The sequence below is a fragment of the Asparagus officinalis genome, chromosome 8 (assembly GCF_001876935.1).
Source record: "Asparagus officinalis chromosome 8, Aspof.V1, whole genome shotgun sequence".
NCBI classification, from domain to species: Eukaryota; Viridiplantae; Streptophyta; class Magnoliopsida; order Asparagales; family Asparagaceae; genus Asparagus; species Asparagus officinalis.
Genome location: NC_033801.1, coordinates 106,254,900 through 106,269,362, shown reverse-complemented (window position 1 = coordinate 106,269,362; position 14,463 = coordinate 106,254,900). Strand labels below are relative to the sequence as shown.

The 14,463-nt window shown below is 42.1% G+C and overlaps 1 protein-coding gene across 1 annotated transcript; it reads left to right on the top strand.

Annotated features, from left to right (window-relative positions):
• On the top strand, positions 325 to 3,988 carry LOC109820084. Its single transcript, XM_020386153.1, has 6 exons — positions 325 to 608; positions 667 to 737; positions 1,153 to 1,226; positions 1,311 to 1,521; positions 3,442 to 3,501; positions 3,581 to 3,988. Exons 1-6 carry the CDS (start codon positions 467 to 469, stop codon positions 3,689 to 3,691), a joined length of 669 nt encoding a protein of 222 aa, XP_020241742.1. The 5' UTR covers positions 325 to 466; the 3' UTR covers positions 3,692 to 3,988.

The window sequence follows — 14,463 nt, the reverse complement described above, 5'->3', positions numbered from 1 at the left end:
CTCGAAGACCGTGGGTTGCCTCGAAGACCGTGTGCGCTCCCTCGAAGACCGTGGGTTGCCTCGAAGACCGTGTGCGCTCCCTCGAAGACCGTATCCAACGGTTAGAAATAAAATACAAGAGGTTTAAATATAATTAAAAGTAATGGGTAAAATATTAAAATAGAAGAGGGGTTTTTTTGATATTGTTGGAGCTCCTAACTAGGAGCTTGTTGGAGCTCCATAAAATAAGGAGATGCTCCCAAGACCTATTTTTATAATTTTTTATACCAAATTGCTTGAGAGCTTTTGAGAGCTTGATGACTAGGACTCCTAAGTGGGAGCTTGCTGGACTTGCTCTAATAACTCTCCCCTCCTCCTCCCTCTCCCTCTTAAAACTCCCTATTTCTCTTCTCTCTCTCTCTCTGCCCTCCCTCTCCAGTCAAGCCATGATTTCAAGGAAAAGATCAAGGGCACGGTGGAGAGGATCATGAGCCCTCGAACGCTCTACGCTTTCAAGGAGAAGGGCGTACTCAGCGTCTCCGAGTTCGTCATCGCCGTCGACAATCTCATCTCCAAGTGTCCTACTTGGTCCTGGCACTACTCCCACTTTTCTCAAAACCCTACCTTTGGTTCTCTCTCTCTCTCTCTCTCTCTCTCTCTTTCTCTCTAATTTGTTGACTTTTGTAGGGAGGCGGGGGAATCGAGCAAGAGGAAGTCCTATTTGCCTGCTGATAAGCAATATCTCATCACGAGGAATGGTATTTGATCAAACCCTAGATCTCAAAATCGCCTCTTTTTGAGTTTTCTTGATTCTGTTAACGGTATTTGTTGATTTTTGTTTTTTGTTCGGAATATGATTATAGCTTAGGGGTTTTGGTAGTTTTGTTGCACTTTGGTGCTGCAAAGTTGTCGTCTTTTTGAGCTTTGGTGACGCAAAGTTGAGTTCAATAGGAGATATTTTTCCCTCTTCAAAAGAGATTCGTGGACTGAGAAATGTGATAAACTTTCTAATCTGTTTTCAGTAAGATTTTGTTATTTATGATAAAATGGTCACCTTTATAGCTTTATATCTTCGTTAAATTTTTTTAGAAGATGCTCAAAGAATTTGATAAAGAGAGCCCAAAACTCAGTTTAATTAGTTCTTAAGTTATATAACAAAATGTTGCGTCAAAGTCCTTTCATGTAGCTTTCAAAGTCCCTGTTGGTGACACCCCCTATGGCCCTATGTCAGGGCAAAAAGAGTTCAGGTAATCTTTTTTTTCTGGGGTTTTCCCAGATTTTTTTATTTATTTTTTCCTGTAGCAATTTTTGTGACGTTGGTTATCTGTCAGTTGGTTGATAAGGATCCAGAGAGAGCAATTGCTCTGTTTTGGGCCGCAATCAATGCTAGAGACAGTTGACAGTGCTCTCAAAGACATGGCCATTGTTACAAAGCAACATAATAGAGCTGAAGAAGCCATTGAAGCTATCAAATCCTTGAGAAATCGATGTATCGATCAAGCACAAGAATCATTAGACAACATTCTTCTAGATCTCTACAAGGTTTCTTTCTTCTTCTTCTTTTCTCTTCATCAAATTTAATGTTTTTGTTAGAATTTAAAATTATAATCCATAGTCCTCACCGTTACTTCCGAGTTTTAAATGTGGTAAAAGGTTTCTTCAACTACATCAAAACTCCGAAGTTGTGGTTGTGGTGAGAGTGAATTATAATTTTGTATAGAGCAATACTTGAAGCTCATGTGAGTATAGAGCAACTATGGGATTCTTCCCATAGATCATGTCACATTGCAATACTTGAAGCTCACTAGAAGAAATGATGTAACAGTAATCCACTGATATTAACTGAATTGCTTTCATCAAAAAATTTATTTGTAATATTAATAGTCCTCCATGGTAGAATCCTATCTAAGACTGAATAAGATGTTTGTGGGCTACATCCAAGTATTTTTATTATTTTGACGAGAAAATCATAGGTCGAGTGATCCACAAGTATGCTTTTTCCATCTCAATGTGGTTGTCACACATTTTAATTAAATACTTAGACGTGTACTCTTGCACAAATTCTCTATTTTGTTGAAACTTCCTTCAAGGGATTCAATTCTAATATGAGTTTATGTTCTGAAAGTATTTGATGACTATGTTATCACCTTTTTTCTTTTTTTTCTTTTAGGTATACTTCAACATTTTATACTAATTGATAAGTTACACGTATGTTTAAGTTGCAAAATTTTAGAGTCAGACTTGGGATACTATTAAAGCTCTAAGATCATTCCGGTTGTTTTATCGCTATTAATTTTTGCAGATTTTACCTACTACTTTAGTTAGCGCATGATTTTCTCATATGATAGTCATGTGCCCTTTTGTGCATACTTGATTGGATTCATACATCAAATTGTTATTGCCAGTGATCTACTTGGAATATCAATAAAAAGCTAGAACTATATATATGGAGCCGTGGAACCTTTTGGTCTGTCTCAGCTATAAACTAGGTTGTATAGAAAGCTCTTCATGTTTTTCATTCAAGTTTTATTTTGCTTTGATAATCTTTAAACACAGCAGGGAGATCTATCTTAATGCCGTCATGAGTTTATATAATTGTAATATAGTGTCACTCGGAAGTGCTTATTTGTTGAAAGAACCCATTCTTTATTGTCATTCACCATGTCTGTGTTGTCTATGATTTTAGAATTTATATTTTATTTGAATATGCATTGAATTTATAATACAAATGTGACTATGAATTGTGTTTTCTGATCTCTGAAACTGATATCATACATTAATCCTTATCATATTTTGTGATTAAGTAATCTCTATAGTTTCTCAAGTACGTGTGCTGGACTATGAAAGTTATCCATTTAATATAATTGATTATTTTTATTACAAAGAAAATTAGGTTTCATACAAATTAAGCATTGGCTGAACCTATCTGAAATTCACTATTTTATTGGTTGGGGCAATTCATGTGAAACACCAGCAATTGTTCTTTCAAAGAGCTTCAGAGGGCTTCTGCCTGAAATTTGGCCATCACACCTTCATACAAACGTTTCTCACAAAATCTTTCTCTTAGAAATGGGAGTCAGGGAGAATGCACTCTTGAACGTTTTATATATGTCCACCTTTTTGTTTCCACATACTGTAAACTTTGAAGTTCATCAGTTATTCAAAAAATGTGAGAATGTTTTTTATTGCCTTCGTAGTCATTTTAGGTTTTTTTTAACACTGTTGATATTAACGATCTAATTTTTTTTGAGATTCCAAAGAACCATAATTCCCAATGTTGATGTTGAAAAGGGCCTTTAAGTCTACCCCGGTACTGAGATTAAACCTTTGTTTAGCCATCTTCCATTCTATATTTGAAAGCCCATAGCAATGCTGATGTTATACCCTGGTTTAACCTTTTTCAATCACTTATATGATTTATGCCACAACAGCTTTCCTAATTGTTATTATTTTGCCTATCAGGACCTATCTACTGAAGCTGCTGAAAATCTGCAAGAGTACTTCAGGACAATGTATAAAAAGGCAATTTGCATTTTCTTTACTTTTCTTTTATCAAATTAACACAGAATGGCAGTGCTTATTTTAATTTCCTTTGCTGTAGGTGACAGAAGCTGATATTGAGGAATTCGAAGCTAACTACAGTGGATCAGATTTAGAGAAGAAAGATCTGAAGAACCTATATACCGAAATTAAAGGCAACATGAACATGTGATTAAATTTTTCATGAAAGGCACTTATCCTCGCCTAAATCTGGGAAGTATCCATTTCCTTTCATTGTCTTAACCAGTCTGCTTTCTTGGACTGATTTTTGCAATATGTATGCCTAACTGTACATATAGAAGTTACCGTCAGCTTCTTTGACATTTATTTTTTGCTACAGGCTTTTCTGTTCAATGCTTTGTTCTGAGGCAAAGCTTGATTCACATCGTTTCAAGGTCTAAATTTAGATATTTTGTAATAATAATAATAAGCTTGTGAGTTGATTATGAGTAATATTCATGTTTGGTAATGATAGTAATAAGCTTATGGGTTGACTGTCAGTAATATTATTATTGGTACATAATTATCATTATTTTCTGATTACAATTAGTTAGATTCTTAAGTAATTAGTTTTATTAATGAATCTGCTTACACGTTTAAGAAAGTAAAGTTATAAAACAACCCGTGCTTTGCACGGGCATGAAAACTAGTTGAGGTTAAAGTGGAAATATTTCTACCGGAGAATCACCATGGAACTCAATAGATAAGAAATAATAACGAGAAGAGCTTAGTGTGTTAAAATATCAGATGAAGGGCCCCTAAATAGAAATATCAGGCAAACGTTAGGGGTCAGTTATGACTTTTTGAGCTCATAGAATAGTGGCATAAAACTATGCAATCCAGGTAATGATATTAGAAAGAAAGACTCAAAGCAAAACCTAAGAACAAGTGATCCTACGCAATTGACCAACGCATGTGACAGACAAAATCAGCTCAGATCTACTACTTAACCCGAAGGCCTGGGGTTTATGTTTGTCTCGTCATAGAAAGGCCAAAAATGCCACTAGTTAAAAGAAGACCATACGTATCGCTATATCGAACGCTTCATGAAGTCACTTCAGTTCCAAATCCAGTAATCGGCTTCACTCATGGATGCCAGTATTGCAATCAAATTTTCATTAAAAGATTTAAAATAAATTATATTTACTTTCTTTAAAACACGTGCAATGTTTGCGCATGCTAGAAACCATAATTTCACATGTATGCAATATCAAACCATCTAAACCTTATAGCTGAATAAAAGTAGTAATTTTATTTCTTTGTTGGGTAAAAAGAGGTTTTGTTATTATGCTCCTCAGGCAAGAAGCATCAGACGTGAAGTTAAAGTTAGCTTTGAGGATGATGTCAAATTGCTTCAGCACGTGTTATTTGTCCAGCCGTGACCTTTTTATATTTCTGTGAACACTTGAGTTTCTTTAATAATAGAAGCTTTCATACAATTGAACATTACAATAATTGGTTCTCTTTCAGCCTTAAATATAATATGAAATTCTTATCCTAGTCAGTTAGGCAGGAAAAGTGTTTCGACTTGTTAGTTCAATAGCTATTTAACCACGGCGTGCTGATGCGTTATGCACATGCCCATCATCAAACCTCAGTTCGCATAACATTTAATCACGTAACAAACAATCCAGTTTTGGCTGCAACAGTCAATTTCTCCTTGAGATCCATCAAGACATTGGCTATTGATCATCACGGATGTATCAGTTACAGACCTAGGAATGGCTGAGACAGCAGACAATCGATTAACCCACTCTAAGTTTGACATGTTTGTTTTCGTCAAAAGTTGCATTCATCATTGATTTCATTAAAACTTCAAACGTTACAAATGAATTCAAATAACGAAAATAAAAATTACAACTTTCTTAAAAATAAACACAAGATCCGTTTATCGTCTCTTGCTTGCGTGGGTCTTTAGCCTGTGACGGGGACGTCGATATCCGTGGACTACCTGGCAATCAGATCTGATCCAGAAAAATCGGGCAGAGCTTCGTCGATCCGCGAAGAGATCTAGAAACTTGGAGCGCCTATCTCGGATAAAGCGAGATATTTGCTCTTCTTAGGATTACCGACGAGGGGTAATGCTAAGGAACGGATGCGGGTGATGTAGATCTGATGAAGAACTCTCTTGTGTTGAAGTGCTCGATCACTCTTCACTCCAGCAGGGCTTCGCCAATTCTCCAAAAATCCAGATCCCCAAAAGTGAGGCCTAAGGCTTCTATTTATAGGCGACACCCCATGGGGTGTCCCCAAAAAATCTAGGACACCCCTGGGGTGTCTCCAAAAATCTAGGACACCCCTGGGGTGTCTCCAAAAATCCGAGACACTCCGTTGTAATTTCTCCGTCCGAACTCGGATTTTAGTGATTCGAATTGCGTTGGAATTCTGACGAAGAGTTCTATCAGCTCCGATGGTTGGATTATCTATAGAACGAACGAGACACGAAAGGCGTTGTTCTTTTTTTGTAACCATCGCGGGGCTCTCGATTAACATGTGCCTTCGTTATTCCGAAATTCTGTCAGCTCACGTAGTATGTCGATTCACTTCAAGTGTTCACCGACATCAATCAAGCTTCTGTGAACCAGATGGTGACGTTCATTGTCGTTCCTTAACACTGAGCTATTCGTGGAGACCTATAGGCAATTTTCGATGCCTACAGATACCCCCTCCAAAGCGTTCCAGACTCGTTTCTTTTATAGAAGAGGCTGGAATACTTTGGATGTGATTGATCCAGCCTTCAGTCGGCGTAAAGGACCTGTAATTAGTTTCAACTCTTGGCTCCTTCGATCTTCAGTCTATTCGATGCTTTGACGAATAACCGAAGTTCTTCCGGCGCTGCGTTTATCGCCTGGCCGTCGTCGGAGTCTTGAGTCTACACCTGATGAATTGAATTTGGCTTGTGTCATTGAGTTGACTTTGAACTACCTCCGTCACATTATGTTGATTTAGGGTTTCAGATCGCCGTATGTTGACTTTTTGTCGCAACGCGTTGACTGGCGTTGACCTAGGGTTACGCGTTGATCGGCGTTGACCCTAGGGTTTCGAACGTCGAACTTTGACTTTTTGGTCGCAACGCGTTGACTGGCGTTGACCTAGGTTTACGCGTTGACCGGCGTTGACCCTAGGGTTTCGAACATCGAATGTTGACTTTTTGTCGCAACGCGTTGACGGCCGTTGGCCTAGGTTTACGCGTTGACCGGCGTTGACCCTAGGGTTTCGAACGTCGAATGTTGACTTTTTATCGCAACGCGTTGACTGGCGTTGACCTAGGGTTACGCGTTGACCGGCGTTGACCCTTGGGTCATCTAACGTTGAACGTTGAATTTTTGTCGCAACACGTTGACTGGCGTTGACCTAGGGTTACGCGTTGACCGGCGTTGACCTTAGGGTTTCGAGCGTCGATCTTTGACTTTTTGGTCGCAACGCGTTGACTGACGTTGACCTAGGGTTACGCGTTGACCGTCGTTGACCTTAGGGTTTCGAGCGTCGAACTTTGACTTTTTGGTCGCAACGCGTTGACTGACATTGACCTAGGGTTACGCGTTGACCGGCGTTGACCCTAGGGTTTCGAACGTCGAATGTTGACCTTTTGGTCGCAACGCATTGACTGGCATTGACCTAGGGTTACGCGTTGACCGGCGTTAACCCTAAGGTTTCGAACGTCGAACGTTGACATAGTTTATACTCATACGTTTACTGGAGTATACACAGTTTAAGCTCTTAAGGTATTGGAGCACGGTGGTCCCAAGTTTCGGGGTTGCAGGACCAACTGTTAAAGCTGATTCATCTGCATTTGTGGATCTTATTTTAATGTTGTTGGATAATCGAGTAACGAGACCAACTAATAGAGCTGATGCATCAATGACTCGTACTTATAGAATTTTTGGCAAATTCTCAGCCATCAACGGGTTTGATGAGCCTTTACCGACTACCGTTTGAGTCGGGCTAGCATGCAGATTGTTTAGATCCGTTCTGCACATAACGTTGTGCTAAAAGAGTTAACTCTTTTAGCGCTACGACATTGAATACGTAGACTTCGTCTTTCTCACGGGAATAGACTACCCGGCAACGCGTGTTAGGCGCTGACTTATCCTTACTTAGGATTCAGGATAAAAATCCCCAGACTCGGATTCTGGTGTCTTCTTCAATCGGTAAAAGACTAAAGTGTTAGACATAGACTTTGGGATTTTTGGCAAACCCCCAGCCTTCAACGGGTTTGATGTGCCTTTACCGATTACCGTTTGAATCGGGCTAGCATGCGGATTGTCTAAATCCGTTCCGCATGTAACGTTGTGCTAAGAGAGTGAATTCTCCAAGACTTTGTGCTATGACACCGAATACATAGGCTTCGCTCTTGTTACGGGAATAGACTACCCGGCGATGCGTGTTAGGCGCTGACTTACCCCTCCTTAGGTTTCGGGATAAAATGCCCCAGAATCGAACTCTGGTGTCTTCTTCATACGGAAAAAGACTAAACCGGCGACGCGTGTTAGGCGTCGACATATCCTTTTTTAGGATTCAGGATGAAATTCCCCATGCGTGTAAGGCATGGATTTTGGTGTTATTAATAACAACCTGCCATAATGTTGAATATGCGAACGTGTGTTCTTTTTAACGGTTAAGAACTAACCGGCAGCGCGGGTTAAGTGCAGACTTATCCCTGCTTAGGTTTCGGGATAAAATTCCCTAGGTTTAGACCCTGGTGTCTTTTTCAATCGGCGAAAGACTAAACCGGCAACGCGTGTTAGGCGTTGGCTTATCCCTGCTTAGGCTTCGGGATAAAATTCCCCATGCATAAAAGACATGGATTTTTGTTGCTACGATGCTGAATACGTAGACTCGGTCGTTTTTACGGGAACGAACCACCCAGCAACGCAGGTTAAGCGCTGACTTATCCCTACGTAGGCTTCGGGATAAAATACCCCAGACTGGATTCTGGTGTCTTTTTCAATCGGTGAAAGACTAAACCGGCAACGCGTGTTAGGCGTTGGCTTATCCTGCTTAGGCTTCGGGATAAAATTCCCCATGCATAAAAGGCATGGATTTTGGGAGTTGAAAAAGGTGGTGTCTTCTCTTGGGGCAAAGACGAACCCGAAATGGGAAAGGAAGAATTTTATATTCTATCTCCCGACACTGAAGAAGAAGCATTTTATATTCTATCTTCAGCTGGAAAGGAGACTCGAGGTGGGATCTCCACTCCTAGAATCCAAAAAGATGAAACTAAGAGTGGGATCTCCACTCCGAGAATCGACAAGATTCAGATAACCCTAACTGTCGGAAGGTTTGATTACCGAACTAAAGATAACTTTCTCGTTTATCGAGAGTAAATTGTGGTTTTGGTCCTAACTGTAGGAATGTTTGACCAAGCAGGAGTTTGAGATGACCCTAACTGTAGGAATGTTTGATCACTCGATTTGAAAGTGGACCTCTCGTTCATTTGAGGAATCGAGAGGGGATTTTGACTGTGGTCCTAACTGTAAGAAGGTTTGACTAATTGGGAGTTTTGAGACAATCCTAACTGTAGGAATGTTTGATCGCTCGATTTGTGGACCTCTCGTTCATTGGGGGAATCGAGAGGAGATTTTGGTTGTGGTCCTAACTGTATGAAGGTTTGACCAGATTATATCCGGACTCTAACTATGAAAGTGTTGAGTGCACGAACATAGCGGAAGTTTGAATGGATTGAACTTGATAGAATTTGGTGGTCCCACCGTCAATTAGTCTGATCGGTAGGGGACTTAGTGTTCATCACTTTGTTCATATTGATCGGGTGATCCCTAAGAGTATTAACATTCTTTCGGGAACTTCCCGTTACACGAATTATCCACCCCTAACAGAGAGAGTGTTGAGTGCACAGACACGGTGAGATTTTGAATGGGAGTTCTTATTCATTACATTGCTGTGGTTTTGGGAACTTCCCGTTACATAAATCGTCCACCCCCAGTTTCCTCTGCGGAACTGGTTCGGACATTATTATCAGTTACCTAACCGGGTTATCCTTAAGAATATTAGCGTAATATTCTCCAGGAACTTCCCGTCAAAAGTGGGAAACAGTTTAGACTCATATACCTATTGGAGTATGTAGGGAGCAGTTTAACCTCATGCACCTGTTGGAGGATTGAGAAGCAGTTTATACTCGTATACTCTTCGGAGTGTTAAGAAGCAGTTTATACTCTTATACTTATCGGAGTGTTGCCGTTCTCAATTGGCTTACCCTAGCGTTACAACGCCGGATTCAATCAGGATTTGGATGCTGTTCTTTAAAGTAAAGCACGCCTTGGTGGGATGAAGGATCCTCCTGTGATATGCGCAGTACTTCGGATCCGCAGTATTGTCAGCTTCCTCCTGATTGACGATAGGTGATAGCTTGATCTTGTTGTTTTCAAGGAGGGATTCGAAGATGGCTGGAACGTCTTCGTCCTTGAAGGAATACTCTCTTTGGAGTTTTGGTTCCGAAGTCTTTTGCTGCCTTCGGGATTGCTGTTGTGACCTTGATTGTTGAGGCGCCTTTTGTTGCCGCTGTTGTGGTTGCGCTTGCACCTCGAATGTTTGATTCGCGTCCACAGCATTCGCATGTGCTTTTCCCTTAGGGACAAAGTTCTGTTGCGGGGCATTATTAGCTATTTGGCCCCTTTCCACCTTCTTCCTTTTAAGGAATCGCTCGGCTCGTTCTCCTCGCACCTTTAAATCCTTCCAGGTCTTTGGTGGTGTCATTCCCATAGCTTCGAGGATGTCCAATGAAAGATTATTGTGACAGGTCTCAAGAATAAAGTCTTCGCTGACCGGATCCCTGTAGTTCATTGCTTTGTTTCGGAATCTTTTTACGAAGTTTTCAACCGTCTCACCATTTTTCTGTTTCTCGTCAAATAGTGTGCCGATTGAAATCTCGGTGTCGTCGTCAAAGAAGTTCGTCAGAAACATATCCTCCATGTCGTCCCAACTGCTGATACTCCCCGGCTTGAGGCGACGATACCAATCGAAGGCCGCTCCGCGAAGAGTGCCAACGAATGACCGCACCATTAAGGGTTCATTCCCGGAGATTATTCCTAGGTGAGACTTAAAATATATTAAGTGTTGGGTAGGGGAACCCTTTCCATCAAATGGCGTAAAGTTGATTAAATTGAACTTTGCCGGATATGGAATTGATTCCCACTCCCTTGGGTATGGACATGGTATGCCGGACCTCTTCACTTCTTGAGCATTCATCAACGCGTTGATTTTGCTCTCCAAGTCCTTCATTTTCTTGTCTTCATCTATATCCTGTTTTGGACAATTCCTGAAAGGAATAACGGGGCCACCCCCATCATTGTCATCTTTGGTAGGACCAACCCCAGTATTATTGTCCTTCTTCCCGTTCATTCTCCTCTTGATTCGGATTATTGCGACGACTGGGTTCTCCTTGGTGAGTTGTCAGTGCCGCTATTTGCTGGTCATGCATCTCTCTCATTTGCTGCATGGCCATCTCCATCTCGAACTTGAAACTTTCCTTCTGCTTAGCCAGGGCATCTTCAAGCATCTTGGTTACTTGTTCGGCGCTGATCATGAGTGACTCGTAAGGTTGCCCCGCACTAGACGCCGTGTCATCGGATGCTATAGCCGAGTAGGAGTCTGAACCAGCATCTGACGCCTCCTCTTCCAAAGGAAGTCCCTTTTGCATCCTTTGGTAATTCTTTCGCCTATTGATCCCTGACCGCAATCGAGTCATACGTCGGGATACTTCGGCAAGCTGATCTGGGCTAAAGTGTCGTGTCGATTTCCCTCTGCCGGTCATATTAGCAGACACTTCTAGAAATTCGTCCCCTTGGCGAACATGCTTCTTCCTACGGAAACGCCTTGGCTTGTTCTCAAGTGTTCTGGTAGAGATTCTCTCGAACACCGAAACTCTTCTTGGGGCTTTAGTACAGCAGCATTCTGACAGCACTGCCTTGATTATGTTGGCACACGGACAGTGAGAATCCGTGTCTCTGGCGTTTCTCTTCCGAGACTTATCCATACCCCCGGCTCTATAGTACAACTCGTCAGTTTGATAACTGGAGCAACCCATAGAGTGCTGGCATGACTTCCCAGGTATAACACTATCATCATCGGACGAATGTGCTTCCCTTTGGGGATACGACGCTTTATTAGCGTTTTCAAAAGTCGCACATTCAAGTTTACGCCTCTGCGAGCGTGAAAACCTATCGGGCTCTTGAACTTCGACCCGCAATCCAATGCGGTCGGTAATAGGGGCTTTCCCTCTGTTATTTTTCTTAGGGGGATTGGTACGACCCCCAGTCTGGACTATGGCTTGGGGACCTTTCAGCGGTCCCAATCGCTCATTGACAGGCGTTTTACCTCGGTTCTCCGGTAAAAGACCGAGGCGACCTTTCAAAGGAACCCTGGATCTTGAGGGACCCACGTTCTTACCTGGCTCCGCCGGAGGTACGGGGACATGGGACACTGGATCTGAATTTGCTGAAGGTTGGACGATATTTCCGTCCACTCTTGTCTTAGACGCCGGCTTTGCCTTTGGCACCCACACCTGCTTGTGTTTTGACGGATTCTTGACCGTCTCTTCTTTCTGCATCTCTTCCGCTTTCTGCAGAAGGACTCGGGCATGCACGAGCAATGCGCGGCGTTTCTTGATTCGCTCTTCGAGGGTTGAGCGAGTCCTCGTGACACGAACTCATTCGTTCGTTTCTGCCTTGGAGGAGGAGTTGGTTGTGCGCCGTTGTTGCTCTTGGCGCTGTCTGGACTTTAGATCTTCATTGTAGCGGATCCCGTCCATCGATTCTGTGGCCTTAGCCAGTTGTCGCGTAAGGCGTTGACGCCGTCTTTGGCGCGCCCTCTTTGACAGAGCCGGAGCACCTTCAACACTTGTCTTTACGGCGGAGGGCAGATCTGGATCTGCAGCTTCAACCACGTTGGACGTCATAGGAACGTCGCGGGGAGTAGATGCAACAACGATGAGGGGATCTCGGATCTTCGAGTCGGAGTTCCCGCGAGCATTTCTGGAAGATGAAGTCTTCCTGCGCCTGTTTAGATATGCGGATCTGGAGGAGGAGGAGGAAGAGAGGTATTCTTCAAACTTTTGTTGATCGAACTTGTATTCGATCTATTCGTTCACCCGGATCTTGAATGCCGGTTGCGTCACGACGGCCTCGGCAGCGAGGCCGTTGGCTCCTACTGTGGTCGCCAGCTTGTTTTCGTCAAAAGTTGCCTTCATCATTGATTTCATTAAAACTTCAAACGTTACAAATGAATTCAAATAACGAAAATAAAAATTATAAAACTTTCTTCTTCTGCTTGCGTGGGATCTTTGCCTGTGCCGGGGTTTATCCGTGGACCACCGTCGATCAGATCTGATTGCTGAAAAATTGGGCAGAGCTTCGTCGATCCGCGAGGAGATCTAGAAACTTGGAGCGCCTATCTCGGATAAAGCGAGATATTTGCTCTTCTTAGGATTACCGACGAGGGGTAATGCTAAGGAACGAATACGGGTGATGTAAATCTGATGAAGAACTCTCTTGTGTTGAAGTGCTCGATCACTCTTCACTCCAGCAGGGCTTCGCCAATTCTCCAAAAATCCAGATCCCCAAAAATGAGGCGTAAGGCTTCTATTTATAGGCGACACCCCTGGGGTGTCCCTAAAAATCTAGGACACCCCTGGGGTGTCCCCAAAAATCTAGGACACCCCTGGGGTGTCTCCAAAAATCCGAGACATTCCGTTGTAATTTCTCCGTCCGAACTCGGATTTTAGTGATTCGAATTGCGTTGGAATTCTGACGAAGAGTTCTATCAGCCCCGATGGTTGGATTATCTATAGAACGAACGAGACACGAAAGGCGTTGTTCTTTTTTTGTAACCATCGCGGGGCTCTCGATTAACCTGTGCCTTCGTTATTCCGAAATTCTGTCAGCTCACGTAGTATGTCGATTCACTTCAAGCGTTCACCGACATCAATCAAGCTTCTGTGAACCAGATGGTGACGTTCATTGTCGTTCCTTAACACTGAGCTATTCGTGGAGACCTATAGGCAATTTTCGATGCCTACAGATGACATGTTCTCCCCCCATCTTGGAAGAGGGCTGCTATATGCAATCCTATTATTCGCCAGATACACATAATAAGCTGTAAGGATCTAAATTCAACAGTGTCTTACAGCCTCTTTGTCAAGTTCCCATGTTTTTTTGATAGTCTTATTAAAGGAAGTTATGTCAACATTTGCTTAATTAAAAAGTTAAAGGGGCTTTTGCATATATACCCCTCAAATCTTCTTTATTTGCAAAGTTACCCCCAAATCTTGATATTTGCAAAATTACCCCCAAATCTATTATATTAAGTTTTTATACCCCAAATTTGACAGCGTTTCCAATGTTGGATGAGCCTTTTTGACCTTTCTCACTATTCACCCCCATACACATTAGAAGGAACACACGACCCAAACATTTTCACAGAGAACAAAGGGTTAGAGAAGTAGGGGCATAGGAAAAAATGTTAGAAACAGATGGATGCAATTAGCTTCCAAAAAACATAGGGCGAGATGCTAATGTTAGAAAGAGATTTAGTTTTTATACCTCTACATCGTTGACGTTAAGGTTAAAAATTACGCCTCGTTCGGTATGTGGGAATCAAGTAAAGTGAGAATGCAATGAAGCAAGGAATGCAATTAATGTGGGAAAGTAATGCTCATTTCCATTCTCATATTTGGATGCAATTTAGAGAATAAAGTGGGAATGGACGGACATATTTGGAAGTTATGTATATTTTTATTATTCCCACATAAGGGGGAATACCTATTCCCAACCATCTCATTGGAAATGCTCATTCCCACATAAAGTGAAAAAGAAGGGGAAGTGAGATTGGGCATGTCACGCATCGAAACTATAGCAGAAATTCATAAAATACAGGGTGCGCGACAGCTGCGACCCGTGCACGAGACAATTCTTATGCACGGGTCAAGCA

Coding starts and splice junctions, on each gene's coding strand:
- LOC109820084 (XM_020386153.1), top strand. CDS start 467: ATGAGCCCTCGAACGCTCTACGCTTTCAAGGAGAAGGGCGTACTCAGC. Junction 738..1,152: donor ATATCTCATCACGAGGAATG/GTATTTGATCAA, acceptor GTTGCGTCAAAG/TCCTTTCATGTAGCTTTCAA. Junction 1,227..1,310: donor TCAGGGCAAAAAGAGTTCAG/GTAATCTTTTTT, acceptor GTTATCTGTCAG/TTGGTTGATAAGGATCCAGA.